The sequence below is a fragment of the Lichtheimia ornata genome, assembly GCF_029851405.1.
Source record: "Lichtheimia ornata isolate CBS 291.66 chromosome Unknown scaffold00038, whole genome shotgun sequence".
Classification (NCBI taxonomy): domain Eukaryota; kingdom Fungi; phylum Mucoromycota; class Mucoromycetes; order Mucorales; family Lichtheimiaceae; genus Lichtheimia; species Lichtheimia ornata.
In genome coordinates, this window is record NW_026695358.1 from 244,994 (window position 1) to 269,518 (window position 24,525).

Genomic DNA, 24,525 nt, shown 5'->3' on the forward strand with positions numbered 1-24,525 from the left:
AGAGGATTCAACAAGCACGCGTCCTTTTTGATCAAGGCAAGCCATGCCAATCCCATCCATCAGTTTTGTTGCTTTCGGTATAAGCCCATGTGTGCAGGATGTGGATTTCTTGATTTGTTTTTGGATTGAAAGCTGGAATACAAATTTGAAGGTGTGGAAGCTACATACATAATGATTGCGCATAGGATCTTTCTTAGCAATAGAGATCAACCCATTATGCGCCGAGATGAATTGTTGGGTGAGACTGTCTTGAGTATTAAGCAAATCCTATATCCAAGGGCAAGTCAATGTATAGTCCTTTTTTTGGAGGGAGATGGAGATACAAATACCATCAGATCCGTGAGCAATTCCAAATCTTGAATCTAATGGATTCGTTTTTCCCACTGGGATGGAATTGTCACCGCGCATAGCATCCTACAGCAAAGTTCAATCATTACCCTCCCTTGTCATATAGTGCGACAAATTGAATTACCTTGGAGCTTCCGAGGATCTCTAATGTCCCCTCCATGTAGTTGTTTGTCGTTCGCATGGTAGGCAGCGTACAGCTTTTCAAATGTCATACGTATAGGTGCCGTTCTCAAAGGTCATTGCAGTAATTTCCATAGGTGTTCCTAGCAATAACATTCATATTCAAAGCTTAGCGATAAACATGGCTAGTGGAATAAAGTACACGTCTTTACCTGCTATGAGGACGCCGTACGTGGCAAACTCTTGTGGTGAACGACATTCTTTCATCCTCAAATGAAGCTGCCGTTTGCCGTAGTACTACCTCCAAATGGGCTGTGGTATGCCACCTAATCCAGCTTTGCATATGTATCGCAGGAGGTAGCTACAGCAAAGGGAATGTGAGCATGTGCATCATCGAGCAAGATGATCAGGCTTTACCTTAATAAAAGAGCTAAGCATCACAATGGCAGCCATGATAATGAAAATAGGATAACAATGGAAAGCTAAAGACCATCACAAATGAGTCATGGATCGGTCACAAAATAAGAGCATCAACCATCATGATACCCACATCAACTTGGGGCTTGAAGGTGTCAACAATCAAAAGAAAGGTATGATGGAGGAAGAAAAAGAGGCGCATGGGAGTATGATCGTAGGCGACAACATCCCTGGTTTATATGTGCACGGTGGACGTGGGTATTTCTGTGACCACAAAAACTGACAAAAGAGTGATGGGAATGGTGATGAGATGATACATTGATGGGACGGCTTGACAAAGAGTCTAGTTGTGATTGATTGTCGTTGCATGAATCACGATTTGAGATAAACAAGGTGCCAAAATCCATCATCAAACAAAGACATCCTATCTGCCATGTATCATTTGGTGTCTTCATTTACCACAAAATAAGGCGTTTGTGTGAGTGCGTGTTTCATAAAGTCGATGGCATCGTCATTGGTAAGGAAGCTGGTATGTAACGAGCTCCTGTTAGTTCGATCCATTTAATCACGTGCATAGGTTGAGGATGGTTGGATTTATCTTTGTTCTGCTTGAGATGGGATGAACTTACACCCAGTTAAAGTTTGCTTTTGCTCATTCTTGCCTTACACACCGACGTTGTATTCCCAAGAAGTATTGCTGGTCGTATGTAATATCCTCATGCTCATTGACAACAATCCTCCAGTCAACAAGCAGTTGCGTGGCACGTTTCATTCTCAGACTAAGATGTTTACAATACAAAGGTTCAAATACCACAATGACGACCATGACAATGAAAGCTGGATACAATGGATCAATGACTGGTGCATTCATGAGCTATGTTTCACGAGATCCAAAACGACTATCCTCTTTCCCCCTTTAATACCCGCATCAACTTGATCTTTTGAAAGTGCAAACAATAAAGAGAGGTATCATAGATGAAAGACATTGGTGAAATAAAATGATTCATAATAGCAGGATCAAGTCTGAGCCTCGTCAAAGAGCATCGATAATTGACCTCCCTTGGCAGATGACAGCATGAATGCAGCACACGTCCTTGATGACCAACAGCACATTCTCAATCATATCCAGTATCCAATCCTCATTTCCAACAAGTACATGATCCCGCATAGTATACTCATCATCACTCACATGGAATAATAGGCCTGATCCTTTTGATCCATCATACTTTCCATCCACAATCCTTCCAGCAATCAACCCACGTATTCTTCGTTTGTTGCATCATATGAACATTGTATTTTCGCTTGTAGGTAATCCTTACAAATGATGGGATAATATGATAGTAGTGGAGGAGACTAGATACTCCTATATACCCAGTCAACAAGCCTCGCCTATTAACAATACCTCGTAAGCGTTCTCAGTTGTTGCCAAGTTGGTTGATGCGTAATGTACCTTGACCTTGACGACAACCGTCATGTGGAAAATGGGTGGACGATCAAAGGAAGCTAACTTTTCAAGGCGACCATTGCTGCAGTGTACCTTCGTGCATCACAGGGTGCTGATCACTGTCAAAGCTCGTATGTGTTGTGTATGTCTTTGATGGGTGGCAGTCCTCTGGTGGTGTTGCTCATGGCATCGCGTGTGTCAAAGGTGCGAAGGGTGAAGCAAGGCTGAGTCCCTTTTGGATTCTGCATTTGTAATTCATTCACAAGCTTGGTGGTGCAGGCCACATTGACAATACGTATGAATATGGGGTCAATCCATGATATAAAACATTGGAGAGAATTGCTATTCCATACTTCTTTATCTATCTCTTTCTTCTGGTTCAATAAATGTGATATGAAGTGTGCATTGGAGTCGTATGTATGGATAACGTGTGGCGGACATAGCAGCTGCTGGTTAGTGTAGTAGTACATGCGCGGTGCATCGGGATTACATGGATTGGTGTTACAGAGGGAGGAGTCAACTGCATGATTGCCATGACAACACAATTGTATTTCCCCATCCCCACTTGCCCACTTGTGCAAAAAAGAACGGCATATTTAGGCAGCAATTAGCCTGTATAATGCGCTGCTGCGGTATCCGTAAAAAAGTCACGCTGGGTCTGAAATAATTACGCGTTCCCCTCTCGGCTATAAAAGCAGCGCCCTTTTTCTCGTTTCCCCGGTACGCTTCTTTCTCTCTTTTCGGGAAGGGGATCGAGGTTAAGTGATAAGAAGGGTTTTTTCCCACCTGATCTTACGCGGAAGTGATGGTGGTTTTCCCATAAGGAGGGTTAAGGCTTCAGGCTGTTGGAGTGTTGCGTTATACCAACAAGTTCTGCTTGCCGCCCCTCCAAAAACATTCAAAAGCAAATGATAATAACACATAATGATTACCCCCACTTACTCTTTATTATGAGCACTAAACATCCTCTTGGATGCTAAAGTAAAACCCTGTACTTTACACTGTATGCTGTATTGTTATGGGTCATTCTCTATGCCTGTTGACCATATGTACCTATGTACCTGGTGAACTTTGACTTTCTATCTTGGGGGAACAAGTAATAAAGTTGATTGCAACGCGTAAAGATCATGTATGCCTCCTTTGAAGACGATCTTTTCTCTCACTTTTGACTCAATGAGCACACGATCTCCCAACCTAATCTCCTGAACAGAGGTCGAGATCGTCGAGATCGTCGTGAAGACAAGGGAATACGATAAAAAAAAGAGGACATGGATCAGTACAATCTCATGGATTCCCTACCCTACGCTTTGCTTACCTGATCCCCATTGTTCTTGGTGCCTGTGCACCCATAAGCCGGATCAAGTACTGCTGCCGAGCAATAGGATAACCCCTTTGATATGATTCCCATAGCAGCTACTGCTTTTACAATAAAACCCAATGCCAAATGGTCTTTGTGGGCTACCTAGATACTTATTTTTGGGGTCACAGTTATACCATGATCATCACAGCTATGGATGACTTCGTTATCGAAAACATGGATCACGTACGTAGTGCATTGTTGTGATCGTGTACATAGTCTCACACATATTGGTGGTGGCGACCAAATGCTTGTTGTATAATGATCGCCATGGAAACCTGACATACAGCAAATATCATCAACAACAGCTTGAGACAAGCAACGTCATTACCACTCTCATACAATTACACAAGATATCTTGGATTCACTTATCATTTTGGCCTATTAGCCATACCATCGTAAACCTGAAACGAGTTTCATCCGGGTTATCATAGGTGGATCATGCTATACGCCTATAGCAAGATCCATCGATGAAAGCCCGTATGGAACGTTTCGTTCTCATATAAGGTTGCAAAAGGTAGCTTTAGCTGCAAGTTGTCATAAGTAAGTATAGCATGTTCATATACGTCTGCCACACTGTATCACAGCTCACTCTTGCTTGAACATAACAATGAAATTAAGCATACAATGAACCAAGCTTCTGTAACAAGCACCATGTTGGGCATCATCACACTCGAATTGCTTATTCTTGCAATACAAGGGTTCCCGAGAATTGCCACTACCTTTCGTCTACGATATCAGCATGTGAACTAGGAAGCTTTAACGAATGTAATACACAGTGGGAGAAAGAACAAAAGCACCTCACAACATTATTGTAAACGATCCAATCTTGCTTTCCCATATTCAAGTTTCCATTACCCCTTTCAATCCAAACACTAACCAAGTGATCCACATCATACATATACGAGCTGATAGCACGATCCCCTTCCAAACATTATGTTGAATCCAATTCCATTCGATGAAAAAAGTTGAAGAAGAGCATACGGTAGTGTGAATGTTTATAAAGCGAACATGATAAAGGAACAATATTGCAAACTGAACAAGAAACGGGTGATCACATAATGGAGATAGGTATAATTGTGTTGTCCTATTCTTGATAGCTGCCGTCATAAACATCCTTCGTCCATGATTGCGTGCATTGACTCGAGTATTCCAAGATCATCCACGGCACTAAACCCTTTGTTCAAGGTCATAAGCCCTCTCATCAATCCATCATCATCCTCAGCCTGATCCACGTAACATGATCCTTCCTTCCTGATAACAACGTACCAAGTAACAAAAGCAACATTCCAAGATTTCGCATCACTGTACTTGATTGCATCCATCCATCCATCCATAGCCATTGCAAATAAAGATGTTGGTTGAAACGAGCCATGTGATCGCTTGCTGATATGCTTCTTTTCCATCGCAGCTCAACCGGGTGATGATTGCTTGTATTACGGTGTACTTCATAGCTGACATGATATCCCATCCACTGTAATCGTATGTATCGATCACGTTGCTGCAAGTAACTTGAGACAATGGAATAAAGACCTTGCTAATAGCACCTGCTGTTGCGTTTGGTCGTGTAGAGGAGACTCCAAGAGCGCGTGTTGTAGTAGACTGACAAGGTTGTGAACGCTGTTACGATTGGTTGTGGCAAAGAAGAGTGCAAGAGCGTGTGTTGTGGCAAGAGACTCGTGTGTTGTAGAAGAGTGACAAGAACGCTGTGTACACGCCATGGAGTTGTCATTCCGTCAATGGCTTTCGGATCAAGACAATCGTAGGATTGACATTTGGTTGAAGCAGGATAATCGTTCGCAGATGGCAGTTGTACTTGAATGGGGCAACAGTTGCGAATGGGAGGAAGAGACAAGGAGTGGATTAAGTAGGTTGAGCTGTCCGACACTGTCGCATAGAATCACGTGAAACACACGCCTATCAACTTGATGCAGCCTTTGCATGAACACCTCCCTGACAACAACTTGATCCACATGACAATAGGTTCCTTGCTTGGTATGGAGAGAGTGCATGGGGAGATATCCATATTGCTTCATGTCATCGTTGCCATGGTGATTGGTTCGTTGCTGCTTGTCAATAGTCTTTATTCGCTTCAACAAGAAGTCGTACGCAGCCATTGCAGCCTATTGCTACAGCATGAAGCGACTAGCCGATCTTAGTTATGGACTTGGATTATGGCGTCGTTTACTCATTGGTACCAAAAGTAAGAGAGAAGCGAGTCCCTGGCAAGCATGATCTTTATGCGTTTCAAACGAGGTCCCCGATTAACATTACTCACTGCAACTTGTCCTTTGTTGATTATGTTTATTGCACGTTCAGCTAATGATAGATTTGATTTCTATTGCATAGTCTCTATGTTATTCAATGTGGCACCTCGTCTTCCCGCTCAAAGCTCTTCTTGTTTTTGCTTTTGCTTTTCTGTTTGCGTTTGATGTTGAAATGTGTTTTCTAATAAAGTCATCAAAGTTAGATATCGCTTAAATGCAATGCATTGATATACGTACGTGATCAAGCTCTCTGTAGTTGCTGTATCATTGATTGAAGTCTAACTCCCTCGCCAGACTTGTTTTTCGCCTCAGGGTCTTACATGAAGTCCAACTCCTTCGCCAGACTCTTTTCGCCCTCAGGGTCTTACATGAAGCCCAACTCCTTCGCCAGACTCTTTTCGCCCTTTTACTTGAGGTCTTACGCATGCTTTCACCAAACTAGTCAGTGTGCCTATAGATTGCCATACATAAGTAAACCTTCTTTCAACGATGCTTGCAACGATACAATAATTACATGACAATGATATTGTGGTCTGCTCCATTGAGAGAGCCTTTCCCTGTATGATTGAACTTGCTTTGTCGCAGGAAGACCGAGGACCGTTGTTGTAGGTATGATATGGCTGCTGCCTTTTTTTGCTGACGTGCTTTTTCTGTGATACTGCTATGGAACAAATGCTGGTTAGTTTCATGTATAGATAATACTTGATCACTCACATACCATTTGCTTTTGATTTTGTTGTATGATAGGATTGCGTTCTTGGCATCGTGGTGACGGCCCATATCAGATGTAGCCTGATAGCTGTGATAATTGCTCGATGCTTGTGATGATTGTTTCCATCATAGAGCTCCTCCAACGATAATGCCTCTTCCAAAGTCGTGCCTCTCATTGCATCCGTGCGATTGCTTTGTATGATATTCCTTGGTAAGACCAATTGCCGCCAAATTGTGCTCATGCGAATTGCACCCAAGAATGGATTGATTCATGAATAGGTTCAAAAGGAAGGAACCATGCCAAATTGATAGTCTTGTCATCCACATCGGCTCCACCACCCATATAATGAAGGGAGGACTTGGTCCAAAATGATAGCCTTGTCATCCGCATCGGCTCCACCACCAATAAAATGAAAAGAGGACTTGGGGCAAAATGATAGCCTTGTCATCCGCATCGATTCCACCACCAATAAAATGAAGAGAGGACTTGGGCCAACGTTGATAGTCTTGTCATCCGCATCGGCTCCACCACCAATAAAATGAAGAGAGGACTTGTGCCAACGTTGATAATCTTGTCATCCGCCACCAATACAATGAAGAAAGGACTTGTGCCAAATTGGTAATCTTGTCATCCGCCACCAATGTAATGAAGAGAGGTCTCATGGCAATAGAGAGGTTTGTCATCCGCATCGGCTTCACCACCAATATAGCGAAGAAAGGACTTGTGCCAAATGATAATCTTGTCATCCGCATCGGCTTCACCACCAATAAAATGAAGGACTTGTTCCAAATTGATAATCTTGTCATCCGCATCGTTCCACCCCCATTAAAATGGAGAGGACTTGGGCCAAATTGATAGTCTTGTCATCCGCCACCAATACAATGAAGAGAGGTCTCATGGTAATAGAGAGGCTTGTCCCCACAATGATAGTCCTTGTCATCCACATCGGCTGCACCACCGATAAAAAGAAAAGAGAACTCTACTCCCCAAAAGAGAGCAGGAGCCCTCACTCTGGTTTCAGGAGGAACCCACAGCACCAGAAACAGAACGTGACATCCTAGTACACCAGTGCATCTATAAAATGAAGGAATTAAACATGCAGGATTTACACCCTTCGAGAGAATCCTACACGCAACGTCTACCACTTCAAGAACGCTACCACGACGACCAGGTACCATTCCAGGTCCCAAGCCCCAAACTACGATGCCCGTGCAAGTCGATGTCTTGATGTTTTTTGTTTTTCCAAGTACCCACTTCAAAGATGATTACCGCTTGTGCCCAAACACCATCATCCAAAAAATGAAAGGGCGGTCAAACTATGAAGGGATGTATCACGGCATACACCATGACCCACCCCCACAATAAAAGACAAACGATGATTAGTAAAAAGTGGTATCCAAGCAGTGCCACTGATTTTAACTTGCCTTTTCAAGTCCAATCCCATACCCCAGTGGGTAACACGATGATGATGAGTGAATCGCCCTTTGGCTCTTGATCCACGAGGAGAAGAAAGACACCGCAAATGCTTTGTGACTTAATCGTAGAATGGGAACAAGGGATTCCTGGAACCGTACGTGGTCGCCATGGCAACGCCCCGAAAGTGATAGACGTTGACGTGTAAGAAACTCCCGTCGGGATACCTTCATGCCGATCCTTCCGTATGTGCAAGCAACTGGCATAGCTGAAATGCACGCCTGAATCCGGGCTGGGGTTTTCCATCCACCAATCTATCTCGCAATTCTTGCTGAGAAACTCTTTGGACACCTATATACAATATGCATGTGAGTGAGTGATTAAAGCCATAACACCTATTGTATGTAACTTACTATGCGTCTTCATCGAAGACTACTTCATCTGAGGTACCGAGAAAATCGGTGCCCCAGATCTCTGCAAGGGTATCGTCGTCGTCCAATACTAAAGCATTAAAAAAAGTTAGTATCATACAAAGTCATTCATCCCAATGAGTAAGCGTACTTACATGATGATGGTGGTGCAAACTCTGCTTCCGAAAAAGGCAATGTGCATGATGATGGTGATGGTGATGATGATGATGATGGTATTGGTAATGGTAATGGTGGTGGTACATAAGATGATGATGATGCTGGTAATGATGATGATGATGATGATGGCCGTTGTAAGCGTCTTGTGGGACATGCTATTGGCCTTGGTCTTTCCTCGCCTGCCATGGCTGAGGATGTGGTGGCGGGTGGTGTTGGTGGTTGTGGTGGCGGTATTAATGGAGGTGGCCTTGGTGGTGATGGAGGTGGCCTTGGCGGTGATGGAGGTGGCGGTGATGGTGATATTAATGGTGGTGGCCTTGGTGGTGATGGTGGCGGTCTTGAAAGTGGGGGTGGTGGGATCCCACTTGTTCTCTGCCATCGAAGGCGAAGTGGTGGTGGTGGCTTCCCACTTTGTCGTTGCCATCGATGGCGACTTCGAGGCCGTATAACGGACCTTCGGATCTCTAACCGTGATCGGTTATTGCTGCTACCTGTGCTAGATGCAACAGGTATTGCTGATGCCGCTGGTGCTGATGATGCTGCTGCTGCGACTACTGCTGCTACTACTACTTCCGGTGTGGCCTCCGGATGGATGGTGATGGTTGGCTGTGGCATCACTTGGGTATATAGAATCGGTGGTTCTTGTTGTTGTTGTGGCAATGGCAATGGCAATGATGGTGGCGATGGTGATGGTGATGCCATAACTGTGTCTTGCATGTCTTCAACGACTTGTGCTTGCTCTGAGGCACCTGCGTCCTCTATAAAAAAAAAGAGATTAATAAGAAATCATGCCATTTGGTACCAAGTCCAAGATGTAATCCACTTACCATTCTCTACGATCTCTCGTAAATGTTCAGGAGTACCAGGAGGGGCATCTGGTACATCCGTGTCTGGCTCATAGATGTCGAGCTTGCTAAGAGCTTCACCTATAAAGAATAAATCAGTTAGCGTCAATGTATTGTTGAAATCACGATCCTTCCATCATAAAGTATACTTACAAAGCTCGTCTAAGGATGATGATGATGCCGATGCAGATGATGATGATGCAGATGATGATGATGATGATGCAGATGATGATGATGATGATGCAGATGATGATGATGCCAATGATACAGATGCAGGTGGTGATGATGATGATGATGATGTTGCTGCTGTAGTAGTAGTAGACTTCTGTGCCGGTAAGCCGTACACATGCTGCATGGCTTTATGCATAGCCATTCCCTGTAGCAACTTTGGTGGGGACCGTGTGCTTGAAACTTGCTTGGATGGTTTGAAAAGATCCACAGCTGATGATGTGTTGATAACAGCATCACCCTCCAAGGCCGACATGTTGCCATGATGACGGGGCACTTGTGCTACTGGTCGTGTAGAAAACAACATACCAGGATACTCGCAGGCTTGCGCCTTGCATGGAACCACTGGAGCTACCCAGGGTTGACGATTAGCCAAGACAACAGGGCTAGTAGGCACCTGTGTCGATTCCTCACTTACCTCTCGAGCCGCCCGCAACGGCACGCCGGCCGAGCAGTCAGCATTGCTAGCAATCGGGACGTGAGTCAACCGATTGTTGGGACGCGAAAGCCCCCACCGAACCAAAGGGATAACGACACCGAGAAAGAAGGCAATTGGCATCACCCACATGAAATGTACTTGTTCAAAGACGTTCCATTTCAATGCGGCGAGCACGAGCACAAGAGGAAAGAAGCGAGCCGGTTCTTGATGAACTTGATGTGGCATTGCAGAAAGAGGAGGAAACCTATTGCCATGGCGACAAAGTCGACTTAAAACACCCCGCCCACATTTCACGCCCACTCGATCTCACTTTGCAAATGGCGCGTTACCAACTCGATTTACGTGTAGAATCGTCTGCAGATCTCAATACAATAATTTATTTAAATAAACAGTGCGATTTGGAAGCAAACGGGCGCGTCAAAGAATCATAGTAACCATAGTGTAGGTTGCCCTTCTTCACTAATTTCTCCTTATACATAGCGTGTTATTGAGTCTTTTTACGTGTAGAATGGTGCGTACGACTTGATAATGTATTGTATTATAATAAAGGAGGGCTGTTAGGATGCAAACGAGCGCGTCAAAGCTGCATAGCTATCACACTCTATAAAGGAGAAGCTCTAGAATCGAGGTACGAGACCTAAAAAGTTCCCAGCAGGTACTTTCAGATGCAGTGATCATTTTTGTTCTCATAAAGGTACTATGGTTGTCTATAAAAATTTCGAGTAATGATTCATCATGTACCTGGTGTGCATTGTCATGGGCCGAATAGGACATGCAACATGGCCTGTGCTCCACACTTCACTATCAAAATCACATCCCGACCTGTGGTGAGTCCTTATCTAATAAAGCATTTGGCTGTTGCCATCATCCTCCATGAGCAAACAATGCTATCAGCTTCATCACGGTCACGGCTTCAGAAGAAATCATGAAACCAAATCTAAATGGTTAATAGAGACGTCGTTGCGAGAGCAAACAAGGATCAGGGTGCCTGAAAGAAGTAATCACTTGACAAAGGCTCCTGGATCAAAAAGCTCATCAGCATCAGTACCCCACACCTCATGTTTTATGTCATACAGCATATAGTTTGATACGCTCGACATCTTTGTTCTCATAAAGGAATTGTATTTACTTGTTAAAATTGTCCACAAGGTCATCCAATACCCAATCTTATATCAGGAAAAAGTCATTATACTATTCATTGACGAGGTGCATTGAGACCCAAAGTCCCATCCTTTCACCTTTATTACTGTACCCAATCCTTCAATATCTTTTCTATTTGTATGGTCGAGGACATTAACTACCAGCAAAGACCACTTTTCATATAGCAAGCATTCTTCATCATGTGTTAAGCGTAGGTAAAACATAAAGGCATCTATATCTCAAAACTACACAATCAAACCCGGGTTCTTTATGAGAACAAAATTGATCAGTGACCTCAAAAGCACCTTTTGACAAAGTTCCAAGACTCAGAAGGGAGACGAGCCATTTCACGTCATGGAGGGGTCGGCTTGTCGACTTTAGGAGTTTCCAATCTGCTCCAAGGCTGGACGCTGAAATGAGGTGAATGGCTCATTTCGCATCTGGGACTTGAAACTTTGTGAGAAGGTACTTTTGATGTCACTGATCAATTTTGTTCATATAAAGAACCCGTGTTTAATTATGCAATTTTGAGATAGGGTGGGGTAAGATAGTAGTTGTCAAAGTGACAGGGCAGTCCACAGAGTGTGATAATGAGTAAATGACGTCAGCAGCATGGGCCGGTCGGGCGACTTTTTTTTTTCTTCAACCGACAAAACAGACACAGGCTGTTGATACCTTTGTTCTCCCCACTCTCTCTTTTTCATATGTTGGCTGCCACCACGCGTAGAGCTTTTGCCTCCCTTTCCAACAGTGCCGCCAAGGCATACAGCACCGCCGCCACCACCACTCAAATCAGCACTGCTCAAAATGGCATCAAGGTTGCCTCGATTGAAGAGCCCGGCCAGGCTGCTGGTTTGTCCGTTGTTATCAATGGTGGTTCTCGACTTGAAAGCTCCAGCGGTGTTGCTCATTTCTTGAAGAACTATGGCTTCAAGGTGAGACGACGAAACACGTACACAACATCATCACCATAACAACAACGCCTCTAAACAATTATCTATATCTATCTACTACATACCCATCATAGAACAACAGCAAGCGTACTGCTTTCCGCGTCACTCGTGAAACTGAATTGGCTGGTGGTGTCTTGTCTGCCAACCTTACTCGCGAAACCATTTCTTATTCTGCCGAGTTTTTGAACGGTGATGCGTGAGTTTTTTTTATATATATATGACAAGGAGAGGGAGAGAGAGAGAGAGAGATGAGATCACTTACAATGATGATTATAGTGCTCAATTCGCTGAAGTCTTGGGTGATGTTGTTTCCAACCAAAAGTTCCAACCCCACGAGTTTGTCGATGTTGCTAAGCAAACTGCTGCTGAATCCTCTGCTGCTGCTCACTCGGCTGAAGTTGCTGTTCTTGAAGCTGCTCATCGTGCTGCTTTCCGTACTGGTCTTGGTAATGCCATCTTTGCCAACCCCAATGCTCGTATCAACAATGATGCTGTCAAGGCTTATGCTGCTGAATTGTTCCAATCTGGTAACATTGCCTTGGTTGGTTCTGGTATCCCTCTTGAGGCTGTCCAAGAGTTTGCTGAGACTTTCATCAATGTCCCTGCTGGCAACGTCTCTCGTCAAGCTTCAAAGTACTATGGTGGTGAGGTCCGTGTTGAATCTTCTGTCGATGGAAAGAGCCACTACATTCTTGCATTCGAGGGTGCTCCTTTGAACTCCAATGAATACGCTGCTGCTCAAGTCTTGCGTTTCGCTTTGGGTGGTGAGCAACGTGTCCAAAACGCTGCCGCTGCTGGTCTTCTTGGTGAAGCTGCCGCCAAGTTGGGTCAAGATGCTCAACTCAAGGCCTTCAACATTGGCTACTCTGATGCTGGTCTCTTTGGTGTCTACGCCTCTGCTCCCTCTTCCTCTGTTGCCTCTGCTGTTGCCGCTGCTGCTGAACAACTCAAGGCCGTCTCCAAGGGTATCTCTGAACAAGACTTTGCTGCCGCTGTTGCTCAAGCCAAGTTTGCTGCTTCCAATGCTTTCGAGACTCGCTTGGATCGCTTGGAAACCATTGGTGCTCAGGTAAGATAAAAGGAGGATTTGGGGATTGGAAAGAAAAAGTGTATTGATTGGGATGCCCTTTTATTAGGCTCTCTTTGATGGCAAGTATACCTCTGTCGCTGAAGTCGCTGCTGCTTTGGACAACGTCTCCACTTCCGATGTCGCCAAGGTACGTAAATCACTCAATATGAGATGATGGAATGGGATAATTGATTTTATTTGCTATCATCTAGGTTGCTGAAAAGTTGTTGAGCGGCAAGGCAACTGGTGCTGCAGTGGGTGAACTTTACAGCTTGCCCTATGCTGATTCTCTTTCCCTCTAAACTGTAATTTTCCAATCGAACGACATATAAACATCAATCAAAAAGGGACAACTTAGTATTGCATGATTTCCTTCCAAAAAACTACACCATTAAATGTCATAGAGAGAAAAAACAAAACATGTATTTGGTATATCTATTCCCTATATTGTTGGAAAGTTCATTATGCATCTCCCCGTTTCCCATGACAAAAGAAAACCAGTGTGTATGTATATAGGAGCTGCGCTTCTTCTTCTCTTTCTTTCTTTCTTCTTTTCTTTGTATATTATATACTATGGTGCGTGCTTTATTGCTTGCTTGTTTACGACCATCGACGCTTACTACAACTACGAGTACGGCATTGCAACGGCCTATCGTGTCGAAATTACCAGCTACTATTCGCCATGTTGCCACTTCGTGGAGGGTCATGATTCGACCCCACTACTACAATCAGCCTGAAAAGTCGTCTTTATCCAAAGCCTTGCAACAACAACGCAATCCCATTCGGCAATTCCAACGACGGCTCGACAATGCGAATCCCAATACGGTGCTGTATGCGCTTTTAGGTGTCAACGGGGCCGTGTTTCTTGCGTGGCAATATGCAGTCAATAGCTACAAAACATTCGGCGACGGGCGTTGGCTCAACTTTATGGCCGCCAATTTCATGAACTCGGCTGAAGCTTTCAAGCACGGACGATTCCATACGTTATTGACATCATCCATATCGCACCGTGATCTAGGCCATCTTGGTCTTAATATGCTGGTGTTGTATTCTATGGGTCAGGCTGCTATTGAAGCCCTCGGTGCCTCTCGATTTCTATTACTCTACAGTGGAGCGGGTATTGCTGCATCCTTGGCAACATTGGCCTATCGACAATATGTAAGACCTATGCTGGAACGAAAACGTCTTGTTCGGGGAAGCGCTCCTTTTGGCTCATTAGGTGCTTCAGGTACGTAGTAGTAGTAGTAGTAACAAGGATAGCTTTTATATTCATGCATGCCATATAGGATCTGTCATGGGTATCACTACTTTTTATGCTTGTGCATGTAAGTTGTAACATAGGGGAAATTCTACTGGTAGCATACTCATTGTCCAACGTAGTCCCACGAACCACATTTTTGCTCTTTTTTGTGATTCCCATGCCAGCCATTGCCGTTGTTCTTGGTGTTGCAGGATATGACTTTTATCAAGCTTTCACACTCAAGGTACGGAATATCAAACATCACATCATGCGTATGCTAATAGGCTCATTTATAGAATGAGGTGGTTGACAGTGCTGCTCATTTGGGCGGAACAGCTTATGGTGCTGCCTACTGGTTCTTACGCGTGAGACCTTTGTTGCGTGCAGGTCGTTGGCGTGTTTAGTAATCCATCATTAGAATAAAGTACGGTCCAATTTATCATCATCTAGAGTCATCATCATGGCATGCTTAAGCAGAGATAATAGTAGATATTTACTATAGAAGAATAGTTGATGGGTACTAGACGAACAAAATAAAGGTATAAAGCAACTAGGGCTCAAATTCAAACTCGTTCCACAATCTATCAAACTCGATCTGGAATTCTTTGATGCATTCAGGAATATTGGTAATGACAATGTTTTCCCTGTTCTTGAATCGTGCACTATAAAAAGAAATTGACTTAGTTCATGCCGCATCTCTGTTGTGACGATCCTTACTTTTTCGACCAGTTGAAGCTGCCGTTGATCAAAGTCTTTCCATCAATCACAGCGAATTTGTTGTGCATATAAGAGGGACTGCATTTTGTGTGCGTTAGCATGTGTATGCGTGTTGCCTACATACCATGGTGGCACTTACGAGTTATCAGTCTTGTAAGGGATACCATGGTCTTTTTGTAATCTTGAAGGATCAGCGTATTTGCTTGCGGCTTGTTGGTCATCAGTAATGATACGAATCTTTACATTGCGTTTCTTGGCCAAGATAAGAGCATCAGCAGTATCATCATCGGTCATGGAATAAACACAAATATCAATGGTCTTTTGGGCAGAATGCAAAGTAGAAATAAAGGCCTTTATGGGGAAGAAAATGTCAGCAGCGGCGGGCGGAGAAGAGAAATGTCAAAAGATCATCACTTACGTTGAAGCTTTCCTTGGATGGGAAAAAGTACGATCGAGCAAAGTAACCATTTTGCAAAGCAACACTGCTTGCGTTGAAATGCTTTAATACAGCACCTGCACCAGCACCAGGTTGAATAGCAGACACCAATTCATCGCCTTTCTTTTTAAACACTTGTGGTTCATTGTTGTTGCTGTTCTTTTGGTAGGTGACAGGGGTGAAATCCTCAACATCATCATCATCATCAAAGGAAGGTCGATATTCTTCATCTGAATCACGATTTTTGCGTTGTCGTCTTGGGGGTTGTTGTTTTCTTCGAGGTTTGTTGTTGTTGGAAGGTTGCGGCACAACGGCATCTTCATCCTCCTCATCTTCCGATGCTCCGATCTTGTCATACGTGGATGGCACGGCTGCTGTAGTTGTCGTGCCACCAGAAGCCTCCTGCAGCCCCATTTGTATGGCCATCGTCACGCATGTTTCGAGCCACTCAATCATACAACGTTCACGGTCAAATTCACATGCTTGACGTGCAGCATCAAACATCGTATTCACGGTACGCATCGTATTATTCACAGAATGTGATTTCGATCCCAATAAACTCTTGATACGCGAGGTTGCATCTTGTTTAAGCGTATCATCGTTCATGATCAACTTGGCTGATTGCAACGTCTATGTCGGGTCAGCTCCCAATAATGGTAATAAAATAACGCGAATAATAGTACCTTGTTCATAAAGGGTTGGAAGTTGGCCTTTTTCAAATCTTGGCCTGTCAAGGTTGGGGGTGCCCCCATACAAAACAACTCATAGAGTACATTCATTATTATGAACAATGATGTATGTGCGTGTGCGTGTGCGTGTGCGGTGAAAGAAAGAAAAAAAAAAGAAAAAGGAAAAAAGGGCGAGGCGCTCCCCTTTATTTCTGCGAGCCATTATTGAAATCGTTCCTGTACAACGTAACACATGCAAGCACTCTTTGTCTGATGCAGCAACCGCGTCTCTTTGTCATTTTTTGTATTCGCACAATGGAAGAAGTGGGGTGGGGGGATAGGATGCAAAATAGATACATGAAATGGGGTATGGGGTGGTTATCAATGATGCATAATAATACTGCTAAGTGCTACCTGCTACCTGCTACTACTACTACCACTTGTTATGTGTACCGAGTAAAATCCAACAAGAGTTCTGGAGGTACCAAAGAAGCTGAAGGTGCAGATGTTGAGGAAGGAGATGATACAGGTTGTTGTTGTTGTTGTTGTGGTTTGGCTCCAGCCACACGATCTCGAATACGACGAATTTGACGTAAACGTTCACGCCAATGAGAAAGATATTCATGACGACCACTGACACCTGATTGGAAGACTTGAGCAAAAATGTTGGCATGTAAAGCGGTTTGTCGTACAAAGGCAGGCAAGGAATGAGCCGATACAAGTTTTGGATCGGATATGGGACCAATATCCGGCATGTCAGGACGACGCTGCATTTCCACTCTAAAGAAGGTGCTATGTGGATCGGAGGATGCGGGTGAATGAGGCGTGACGACAATGTTGATGAAATTGAATTGACCAGGCAAGGTATCAAATGCATAATCATGACCCGAATCATTGTAAACCACCGTGACAAAGTCATTGCCGATATGACGCTTCTTGTTGCTGCAACGTGGATCACGTGTCAAATCCGTAGGCATCATCGTAGCGGCATGGAAGATCATTTGTGTCACATCATCACGCCAAAAATAGGCATAGCGTCCATCAATATCCATCTCACGATCCAATCCACCTGTATTGTCGGTTCTACCACGTAAGCGCTCAATGCTGCCAAGCGCATTAAGGAATCGAACATAATCCGGTGACCCGTGAGTGTTGGAAAGAATCTCGACTTCTGTACGCTGACCACGTCCCACATAAAGAACGCCCACCTTGTGGAAATCAACCACTGGAATACGATCCAAAATTCCAATACTACGATGCGTGGCATCATCTTCAGGTAACGCAGGCATCATCTCGGCTACACGTGTCATATCAGGATAGTTGCTTAGTTGCAGGAATAGAAAACCAGGATCAAGTGAATGGTCGGTGCGTCGTAATAGATGGCTGCTGCTCATGGCTGATGACGGCGTTGTTGGGTCATTGCCTGTTGGATCAGCAAGTACTTGCTTGATACTTCGTTCACGATCAGGACTTGCAGGTGGTATAGGTGATTGTTGTTGTTGTTGCTGTTGTTGCTGCTGTTGATCATTCAATGTGCTAGGTGATGATGATGAAGATGTTGTTGTTGTCGTTGTTGTTGTTGTTGCTGGTTCGGTCGTATTATCAAATGTGATGCCAAGTCCTGAACCTGAAGGAGCCTGTTGTTGTTGTTGTTGCTGTGAAGAAGATGATTCAGGTGATGATGGCTGCTGTTGTTGATCATTTTCAGGCTGGCTACGTGGTGGCAAGAGTTCAGGAGCGTACTGCATCATAAGCAATGCTGGCAATGTTTTATAATCAATAGCCCCGGCCTTGATACGATTCTCAATGTTGCACATGAGCGATACAGTGCCAGAAGGACGACGAATAGTAAATTCAGCCCAACCAGGTGTACATGCCGTACGTAATGTCAATAACGTATGACCATAAACCCAAGATCGTGTACTTTGACGCGTTGTGGTCGTCGTTGTTGCTGTTGCAGCCGTCGTAGTCATCGATCCCGCTACTGGATCACCCATTAAAATACGAGCCACAAGCGACTTGTCAGGTGCAAGGCTGATATCGGCAAAGCTGAAACGTGACAACATGTCAATACACGTATAGGTTTGTTCATCAATAGGTCGACCCACAGGTGTTGCGCTCAAAAGCCGTTGAATGATGAAGGATACATGCTTGCGTCTTTCTCGTAAAGGTACGGCTGTAAACCATACTGTAATCACCAAGTACGCCATGATAAGTACGTATTGCGACAAAGCACGTTGAGTGACCGATGGCGTATTGCCACTGCCATTACCCACCACAGGTGAACTTGCTGCAGCAGGTGACGATGATGATGATGATGATGGCGGGGCTTGTGGTGGTGGTGGTGCATTGGCGGCAGCAGCGGCAACGGCTTGAGAATGTTGAAGATAATTGAGTGCAATAGCAAATACAGGCTTGTACATGTCACTTGTAAAGTTGGCGTATAAGGTTGGTAAACGTGCAAGACCCGAAAGAAACTCGAGAATGTGAACGGAGACACTGCTGACTGAAATAATCTGTGACATGCGTTGAAGAATCTCATTGAGCATCTTTGTAACAGAAAGTGGAAGCTCATAACAGCATACGGCAAGTGCATTGATACAAGGACGTGTAGCTGCAGTGACTTGAGTGAGGCCAAGGTAAAGTGCATAGACAATCTCATCTTGATGCTGTTTGCTGAAAAGACGTCTGTAGGCAATCAACACAGCCAGTATCCGGTATGCATGCACATAGAGATCATTGCGCTTGATCGATGATGGTAGATGCTGAATGCTATCCAAGAATCGCCGTGTACTGATCCATGTCACCACGCGTTTCCTTAGTCGTTCAATCGCTCGTTCGGCTCCACAGAATAAATGCTTATTCCCCAATTGCTCTGGTAGTCGCTCAAGCACAAATAACACAAGTTCCCAACTGCGTGAAAGCTCAAGAATGGTCGTATATCCTTCCAACATCTCTTCGGTACGTAACACAATTGCCGTAGCGTCGTTATCCGCAAAAGAAACCACCACAGGACTTGGATGGCGTGGTCGATGATGTGATGCTTGCCCTTGAGGTGCAGCTGGAGGAGGTACGGCCACTGTATTTTGTTTCTCGCGGTTGGCACGTTCTTGTTTACGAATAGCTCGTCGTTGTCGTACGGCTGCCATGACACTGTTGCTATGATTCGATTCTATAACAATGTCAGCATTATTCATGATAAGTATATATTACAAAAGAAAACTTACCTTCATCAAGCACAAAAATCCGATGATCAGGAGTACATCTCAATCGTAACAAAATATCCAATGCCACCACTTTGGATCCACCATAAATACATTCCATGCCGTCCATGCTGTTGGCAAGCTCCGTCAACGTCTCAAACACACGCATGCAGGCATGTCCATCCGTATCTCGTAGCACCAATTCATCAAACAATTCCACCAATCCACACATGGCTGCTATGCCGGTGCAACAATGATCAGCATCAATGAGGGCAGGATCTGCAATAGGGACCACTGGACTACTTGCGCTGTGTGGTGTTGCTGTCGAACTTCGTGGCATGGATGGAAGTCCTACGCTGCTGCTACCCACGCGCTCATGTTGCTGTGATTGGCTCTGTGATCGTCTCAAGGCTCCTCTTTTCTTTTCAAGACTTGCAGGAGATTCAACGCAACGACATCGAGTACATCGTTTCAATACATCCAATAAGCCATCAAATACTGATTCATCATCATCAGGTGAACAATCGCCAAGTGCATCCACAATCAAATCCACCGTGCATTGTCGAATGGTTGGATCACTCTCATGGGGTGCGTTGGCTACCATGGGAAGCACCACGTCTCGATTCACGGCTTCGACATGCAAATCCTTGATCGCCGTACATACATCCGTCACTATCGATAGCACTCGCAATCGCGTATGTCGCTCCACTGTTGTAGGTATATAAAACGTGTGCACCACATCAATCAGACGTCCAATCCATCCATCGGTCGAAGGCAATAACATGTGCTCCGCTTCAAGGTAAGCAAGTAAGGCATCGGATGCTTCCACTGACAAATGTTGACGTAGCACATGAAGCACATTCATCATGCGCCCAATAGGCCCTGTGTACTGTCCTTGTTTGTAAGCTGAATACACGTGATCAAGAAATTGTACAAATTGAGCCACCAAGACATTGTCCTTGTCAAGCTGCTGTTGTTGCAATGGAAAAGATGCCAAGATTTGACGCTCGGCCGTTGTCAAGACACGTGTTGTAAATGTAAGCGTGCAAGCATCACAAATATCCCAAATGGTATCCCATTCCAATAAGGCAATCTCATGACCCAAATGATCCGTCATCATGGTCAAACTTGCCAATACTGCCGCTTGAACATGCTCGTCACCATGCAACGCCGCCCGACGCAAGTAAAGAAGCACGATCCCATCTGGAATTTGACACGTCGTATCCGCTTCACGCATTCCCCAAGCCGCTTCGGATAACAATCCAATCGCACCTGTGGCCAACTTCCCGCCATGAGTGGCCATGCGACATAAGGTCAAGACTGCATTGTGCGCACAATGAGATCGTAACAAGTTGGCCAAGACTGACTTTGGTGAAGAAGATGTCGTGTCGCTTACTTGAATGTTGCACAAGAGTTCCATGAATGGCTTCAATGCATCAAAAGGGACGAAACGATATCGAACCACCACATCTGCAAATGCGACACAGGCTACGGTATCAGGCCCTGGACCACATTGTTGTTGTACATGGCGTGTTGCTTTTACCATCTGAGTCACTTCGGCTTCCTCAAACATGGCAAAGTTGAATTTGCATATCATGGTCAATAAATGCATCAAGTCCCGAACATGAGGCACACCACCACCGCCGCCGCCTTGTTGTCTCGAATGTCCTTGTTCAAGTGCCACATTCAGCCATCGAATCAATAACTTGGCCACGTTCTTTTCAAAACCAGAAATGTCACGTCCACCATTGCATAGCGCATACAAGACTCGATACATGTCACCCAAATCTTGCCAGTGCTCATAGTCGACTAATATCTTGTACAATGCCACTCGACCCAATCCAAGCGTCTCGTATTGTCCTTTGATACATGCAATCATGAATTCAAATACGGCATGACGTGCAGCTTCATTCGTGGTGCTACTGCTGCTAACGGGTGTCATGGTGATATTGCTGCTGCTGCTGCTGCTGCTGCTGTTGGTAGTAGTGGTGGTTGTGGTGGTAGCGTTTGCCTGGTCGTCGCTGAGTAAGTCCTGCACTGCCTCAAGAACGCTATCGAGATGCGTAAACTTGTATGTACGACATAATCCCGAGAATGCAGCAAGGTGTCGACATCGCGTGGCTACAGGTTGACTGCTCGACACGAGAGGCAAAATCGTTCGTGCATCGAGAGGCGAATGCCGATCGCTTTGTTGTTGGAGATTAAGACACGATTCAACAGTGATGGAAGAAGCACGGGGTCGAAGAATGTTGCTCAGCCAACGATTCGAACTAGACGATGAAGAAGCCTGGTTGTGCTGATGACTAGCCATGAAACCAAGCGATAGTGTAGAAGCTTGTGTAGTTCAGCGAATGTTAGAAAAAGAGAGAGAGGGAAAAAAAAGAAAGATTGCAGGATTTCCGACTAAGCTATCTGTGGACGATGACCACCACCACCACCACTACCATCACCATCATCATCCTTATACCTCTTTGAATAACATTCTACCTATGTATTTATATGACTCATATTGCATTCATTCTTTTTCTTTATTAAACAAGTGTCTTTTGCACGATCCATACTTCACGTGACTCACCCCATTACCTTACAAGAGGCACTAAATGTGTCTTTATCATGATCAAATGAGCCTGGCTGGTGAAGGGATTTTAGCCTACTTTGCTAAAAGGATGATAAGATACTAGGTTATCATAAGGGATGGATGTAAGGATACAAGAAGCATGGTGATCTCCTCGCTCAACTTGTTGTACCCAAGTTCGCTTCTTCAAACCTTCCCAGCTTTATACTTGGAACGTGCAAGTTTCTGGATACTTTTTTTTTATCTTTGCTCTCACGCCGCCCGCATACCATTAATGGACCCATGTTGATAATACTTATATAAGCCGGCTGTTGTTGATCCTCCTCTTGTGTCTGCTCTTGTCTCCAACAAAATGGCTCAATTTGGTTACTGTGCAATCACTGGTGTTGATGAATTGATGGGCTATGCCATTGCATACCACTTTCTCAAGTCGTTTCAAAGAAAAGATATGAAAAAGAAAATACGCATCAAGCTAATCTGTCAAAGCCGCCAACACCTTGAGCACCTTGAAAGTATGGGAGGCGAACTTGTCGAAACCGATTACCATGATCAAGCTCAACTAGAACGGGAACTACGTGGTGTGGAGTACCTTGTTTTCATTCCTCAAATGGCAGAGAATGCTATTTGTCTTGGCATGAATGTATTGCACGCTGCAGCGGATTGCGAAGTGAATTACGTTGCCATGGTATCTTGGTAATAATAATACAACAGCAAGCATTGCACGTTTATTAATCTTTGGATGCTACTACTACTACTACTAGTCTAGGAACCGATATGATTGCTCGTGGTGATGGTAAACGTTGGCCAATGCATCAGCAGTTGTATTGCTTGGAACAATTGATGAAAAGAAGCTTTGATGAGGAAAGTTACTGCATCTTTCAGGTTCCAATGCTGGCTGAAGTATTTTTCTTTTTGACTCCCATGGTACAAGAACAAAACAAGTTACGTATGCCAGTGGATCAGGAACGCAAGTTTGCCATGCTTTCCCTTCATGATATTGTCCAAGGTGTATATCGACTCTCCATTGAGCAAGATACTACCTCACCATCATTCGCTTCTCGATTCTTATGGATTCTGAACAAGCAACAAAAGAATCAAACCTTGTTCCAATTTACCCCAAGGGAACCTGAAAATGCATCCAACATGGCTAGCCATATGGCGAAAGGACTTGAAATAGGACACGATTTCTCTTTTGAACGCATTGAGCCACACAACATGAAAGACTATTTGAAACGTATGCGAGATGACCATCGATTCCAACAACGTTTACCCATCAAGGAGACGTTTGCTCATCCTCTCGCAAGCTACCTCTCTGATGCCTGTATCCAGATCCTGCTCGAAGCATGGGATATGGCTGATCAAGGATACCTGGATAAGCACACCGATGACCTTGAACGAGCCTTGGGACATCCTCCACAAGATTTGATTCATTTCTTTCAATCCAATCGAAATAGTTTTGATCAGTTGAAGTAGTAGTGAATAGTAATAAAAGCATAGTTGGCTGCTGCGGTATACATTTATTATCATTGGTCGGAGGAGAGGACATTGATTTAGGCTGCGTGTGTGCGCTACTTTTGCTTCTTTTACACATATCTATATACGCTCATTATGGATTTCCAGAATCGAGTTGGCAGCAAGATCCGTGGTGGTGGTGTGGCAGGATGGTCTGAATCCAACGTTGATCGACGTGAACGACTACGCAAATTGGCCTTGGAGACGATTGACATTTCCAAAGATCCTTACTTCATGAAGAACCACCTTGGCTCGTACGAATGTAAACTCTGTTTGACGCTGCATACGACCGAAGGCTCCTATCTTGCGCATACTCAGGGTAAAAAGCATCAGACCAACCTTGCTCGTCGTGCTGCAAGAGAAGCAAAAGAATCAGCCGCTGTACAGCCAGCAGTGGGCCCAGCAAAGCCTACCGTGCAACGACGTACTGTCATCAAGATTGGCCGTCCTGGTTATCGCATCACCAAGGTGCGTGATCCTGTCACTCGTCAACAAGGTCTTCTCTTCCAAATCCAATACCCACAGATTGCAAACGATGTGATCCCACGCCATCGATTCATGTCTGCCTATGAACAAAAGGTGGAACCTCCCAACAAGGATTATCAATATCTATTGGTGGCAGCAGAACCATACGAGACAGTCGCCTTTAAGATCCAAAGTAGAGAAATCGATCGTGCACCTGGCAAGTTTTGGACACATTGGGATCAAGATTCTAGGCAGTTTTCCTTGCAATTCCTCTATTCATCCGCTTAAATACATTTCCACATTCACACACGCACACACATCCACACACATCCACATACGACGACGACGCACCCTCTCTTATTCTTGTCAA

The 24,525-nt window shown here is 44.5% G+C and overlaps 7 protein-coding genes across 7 annotated transcripts; 4 read left to right on the forward strand and 3 right to left on the reverse strand.

Moving 5' to 3' along the window:
- Nucleotides 1-8,490: 8,490 nt before the first annotated feature.
- On the reverse strand, nt 8,491-9,994 carry O0I10_007724 (uncharacterized protein; the record flags this gene model as incomplete). Its single annotated transcript, XM_058487738.1, has 4 exons — nt 8,491-8,579; nt 8,644-9,423; nt 9,493-9,591; nt 9,664-9,994. The coding sequence occupies 4 exons, from the start codon at nt 9,992-9,994 to the stop codon at nt 8,491-8,493; spliced, it is 1,299 nt and encodes a 432-aa protein (XP_058341560.1).
- Nucleotides 9,995-12,021: 2,027 nt separating this feature from the next.
- On the forward strand, nt 12,022-13,641 carry O0I10_007725 (uncharacterized protein; the record flags this gene model as incomplete). The annotated part of the gene is made up of 5 exons (XM_058487739.1): nt 12,022-12,252; nt 12,345-12,466; nt 12,547-13,339; nt 13,407-13,487; nt 13,552-13,641. 5 exons carry the CDS (start codon nt 12,022-12,024, stop codon nt 13,639-13,641), a joined length of 1,317 nt encoding a protein of 438 aa, XP_058341561.1.
- Nucleotides 13,642-13,912: 271 nt separating this feature from the next.
- On the forward strand, nt 13,913-14,983 carry O0I10_007726 (uncharacterized protein; the record flags this gene model as incomplete). The annotated part of the gene is made up of 4 exons (XM_058487740.1): nt 13,913-14,567; nt 14,626-14,664; nt 14,720-14,823; nt 14,876-14,983. The coding sequence occupies 4 exons, from the start codon at nt 13,913-13,915 to the stop codon at nt 14,981-14,983; spliced, it is 906 nt and encodes a 301-aa protein (XP_058341562.1).
- Nucleotides 14,984-15,129: 146 nt separating this feature from the next.
- On the reverse strand, nt 15,130-16,511 carry O0I10_007727 (uncharacterized protein; the record flags this gene model as incomplete). Its single annotated transcript, XM_058487741.1, has 5 exons — nt 15,130-15,241; nt 15,297-15,374; nt 15,436-15,647; nt 15,715-16,362; nt 16,416-16,511. 5 exons carry the CDS (start codon nt 16,509-16,511, stop codon nt 15,130-15,132), a joined length of 1,146 nt encoding a protein of 381 aa, XP_058341563.1.
- A 332-nt stretch (nt 16,512-16,843) lies between these two features.
- On the reverse strand, nt 16,844-21,914 carry O0I10_007728 (uncharacterized protein; the record flags this gene model as incomplete). The annotated part of the gene is made up of 2 exons (XM_058487742.1): nt 16,844-19,572; nt 19,628-21,914. 2 exons carry the CDS (start codon nt 21,912-21,914, stop codon nt 16,844-16,846), a joined length of 5,016 nt encoding a protein of 1,671 aa, XP_058341564.1.
- A 616-nt stretch (nt 21,915-22,530) lies between these two features.
- O0I10_007729 (uncharacterized protein) lies at nt 22,531-23,651 on the forward strand (the record flags this gene model as incomplete). Its single annotated transcript, XM_058487743.1, has 2 exons — nt 22,531-22,871; nt 22,940-23,651. 2 exons carry the CDS (start codon nt 22,531-22,533, stop codon nt 23,649-23,651), a joined length of 1,053 nt encoding a protein of 350 aa, XP_058341565.1.
- A 135-nt stretch (nt 23,652-23,786) lies between these two features.
- On the forward strand, nt 23,787-24,443 carry O0I10_007730 (splicing factor 3A subunit 2; the record flags this gene model as incomplete). The annotated part of the gene is made up of 1 exon (XM_058487744.1): nt 23,787-24,443. One exon carries the CDS (start codon nt 23,787-23,789, stop codon nt 24,441-24,443), a length of 657 nt encoding a protein of 218 aa, XP_058341566.1.
- Between the last annotated feature and the right edge of the window lie 82 nt (nt 24,444-24,525).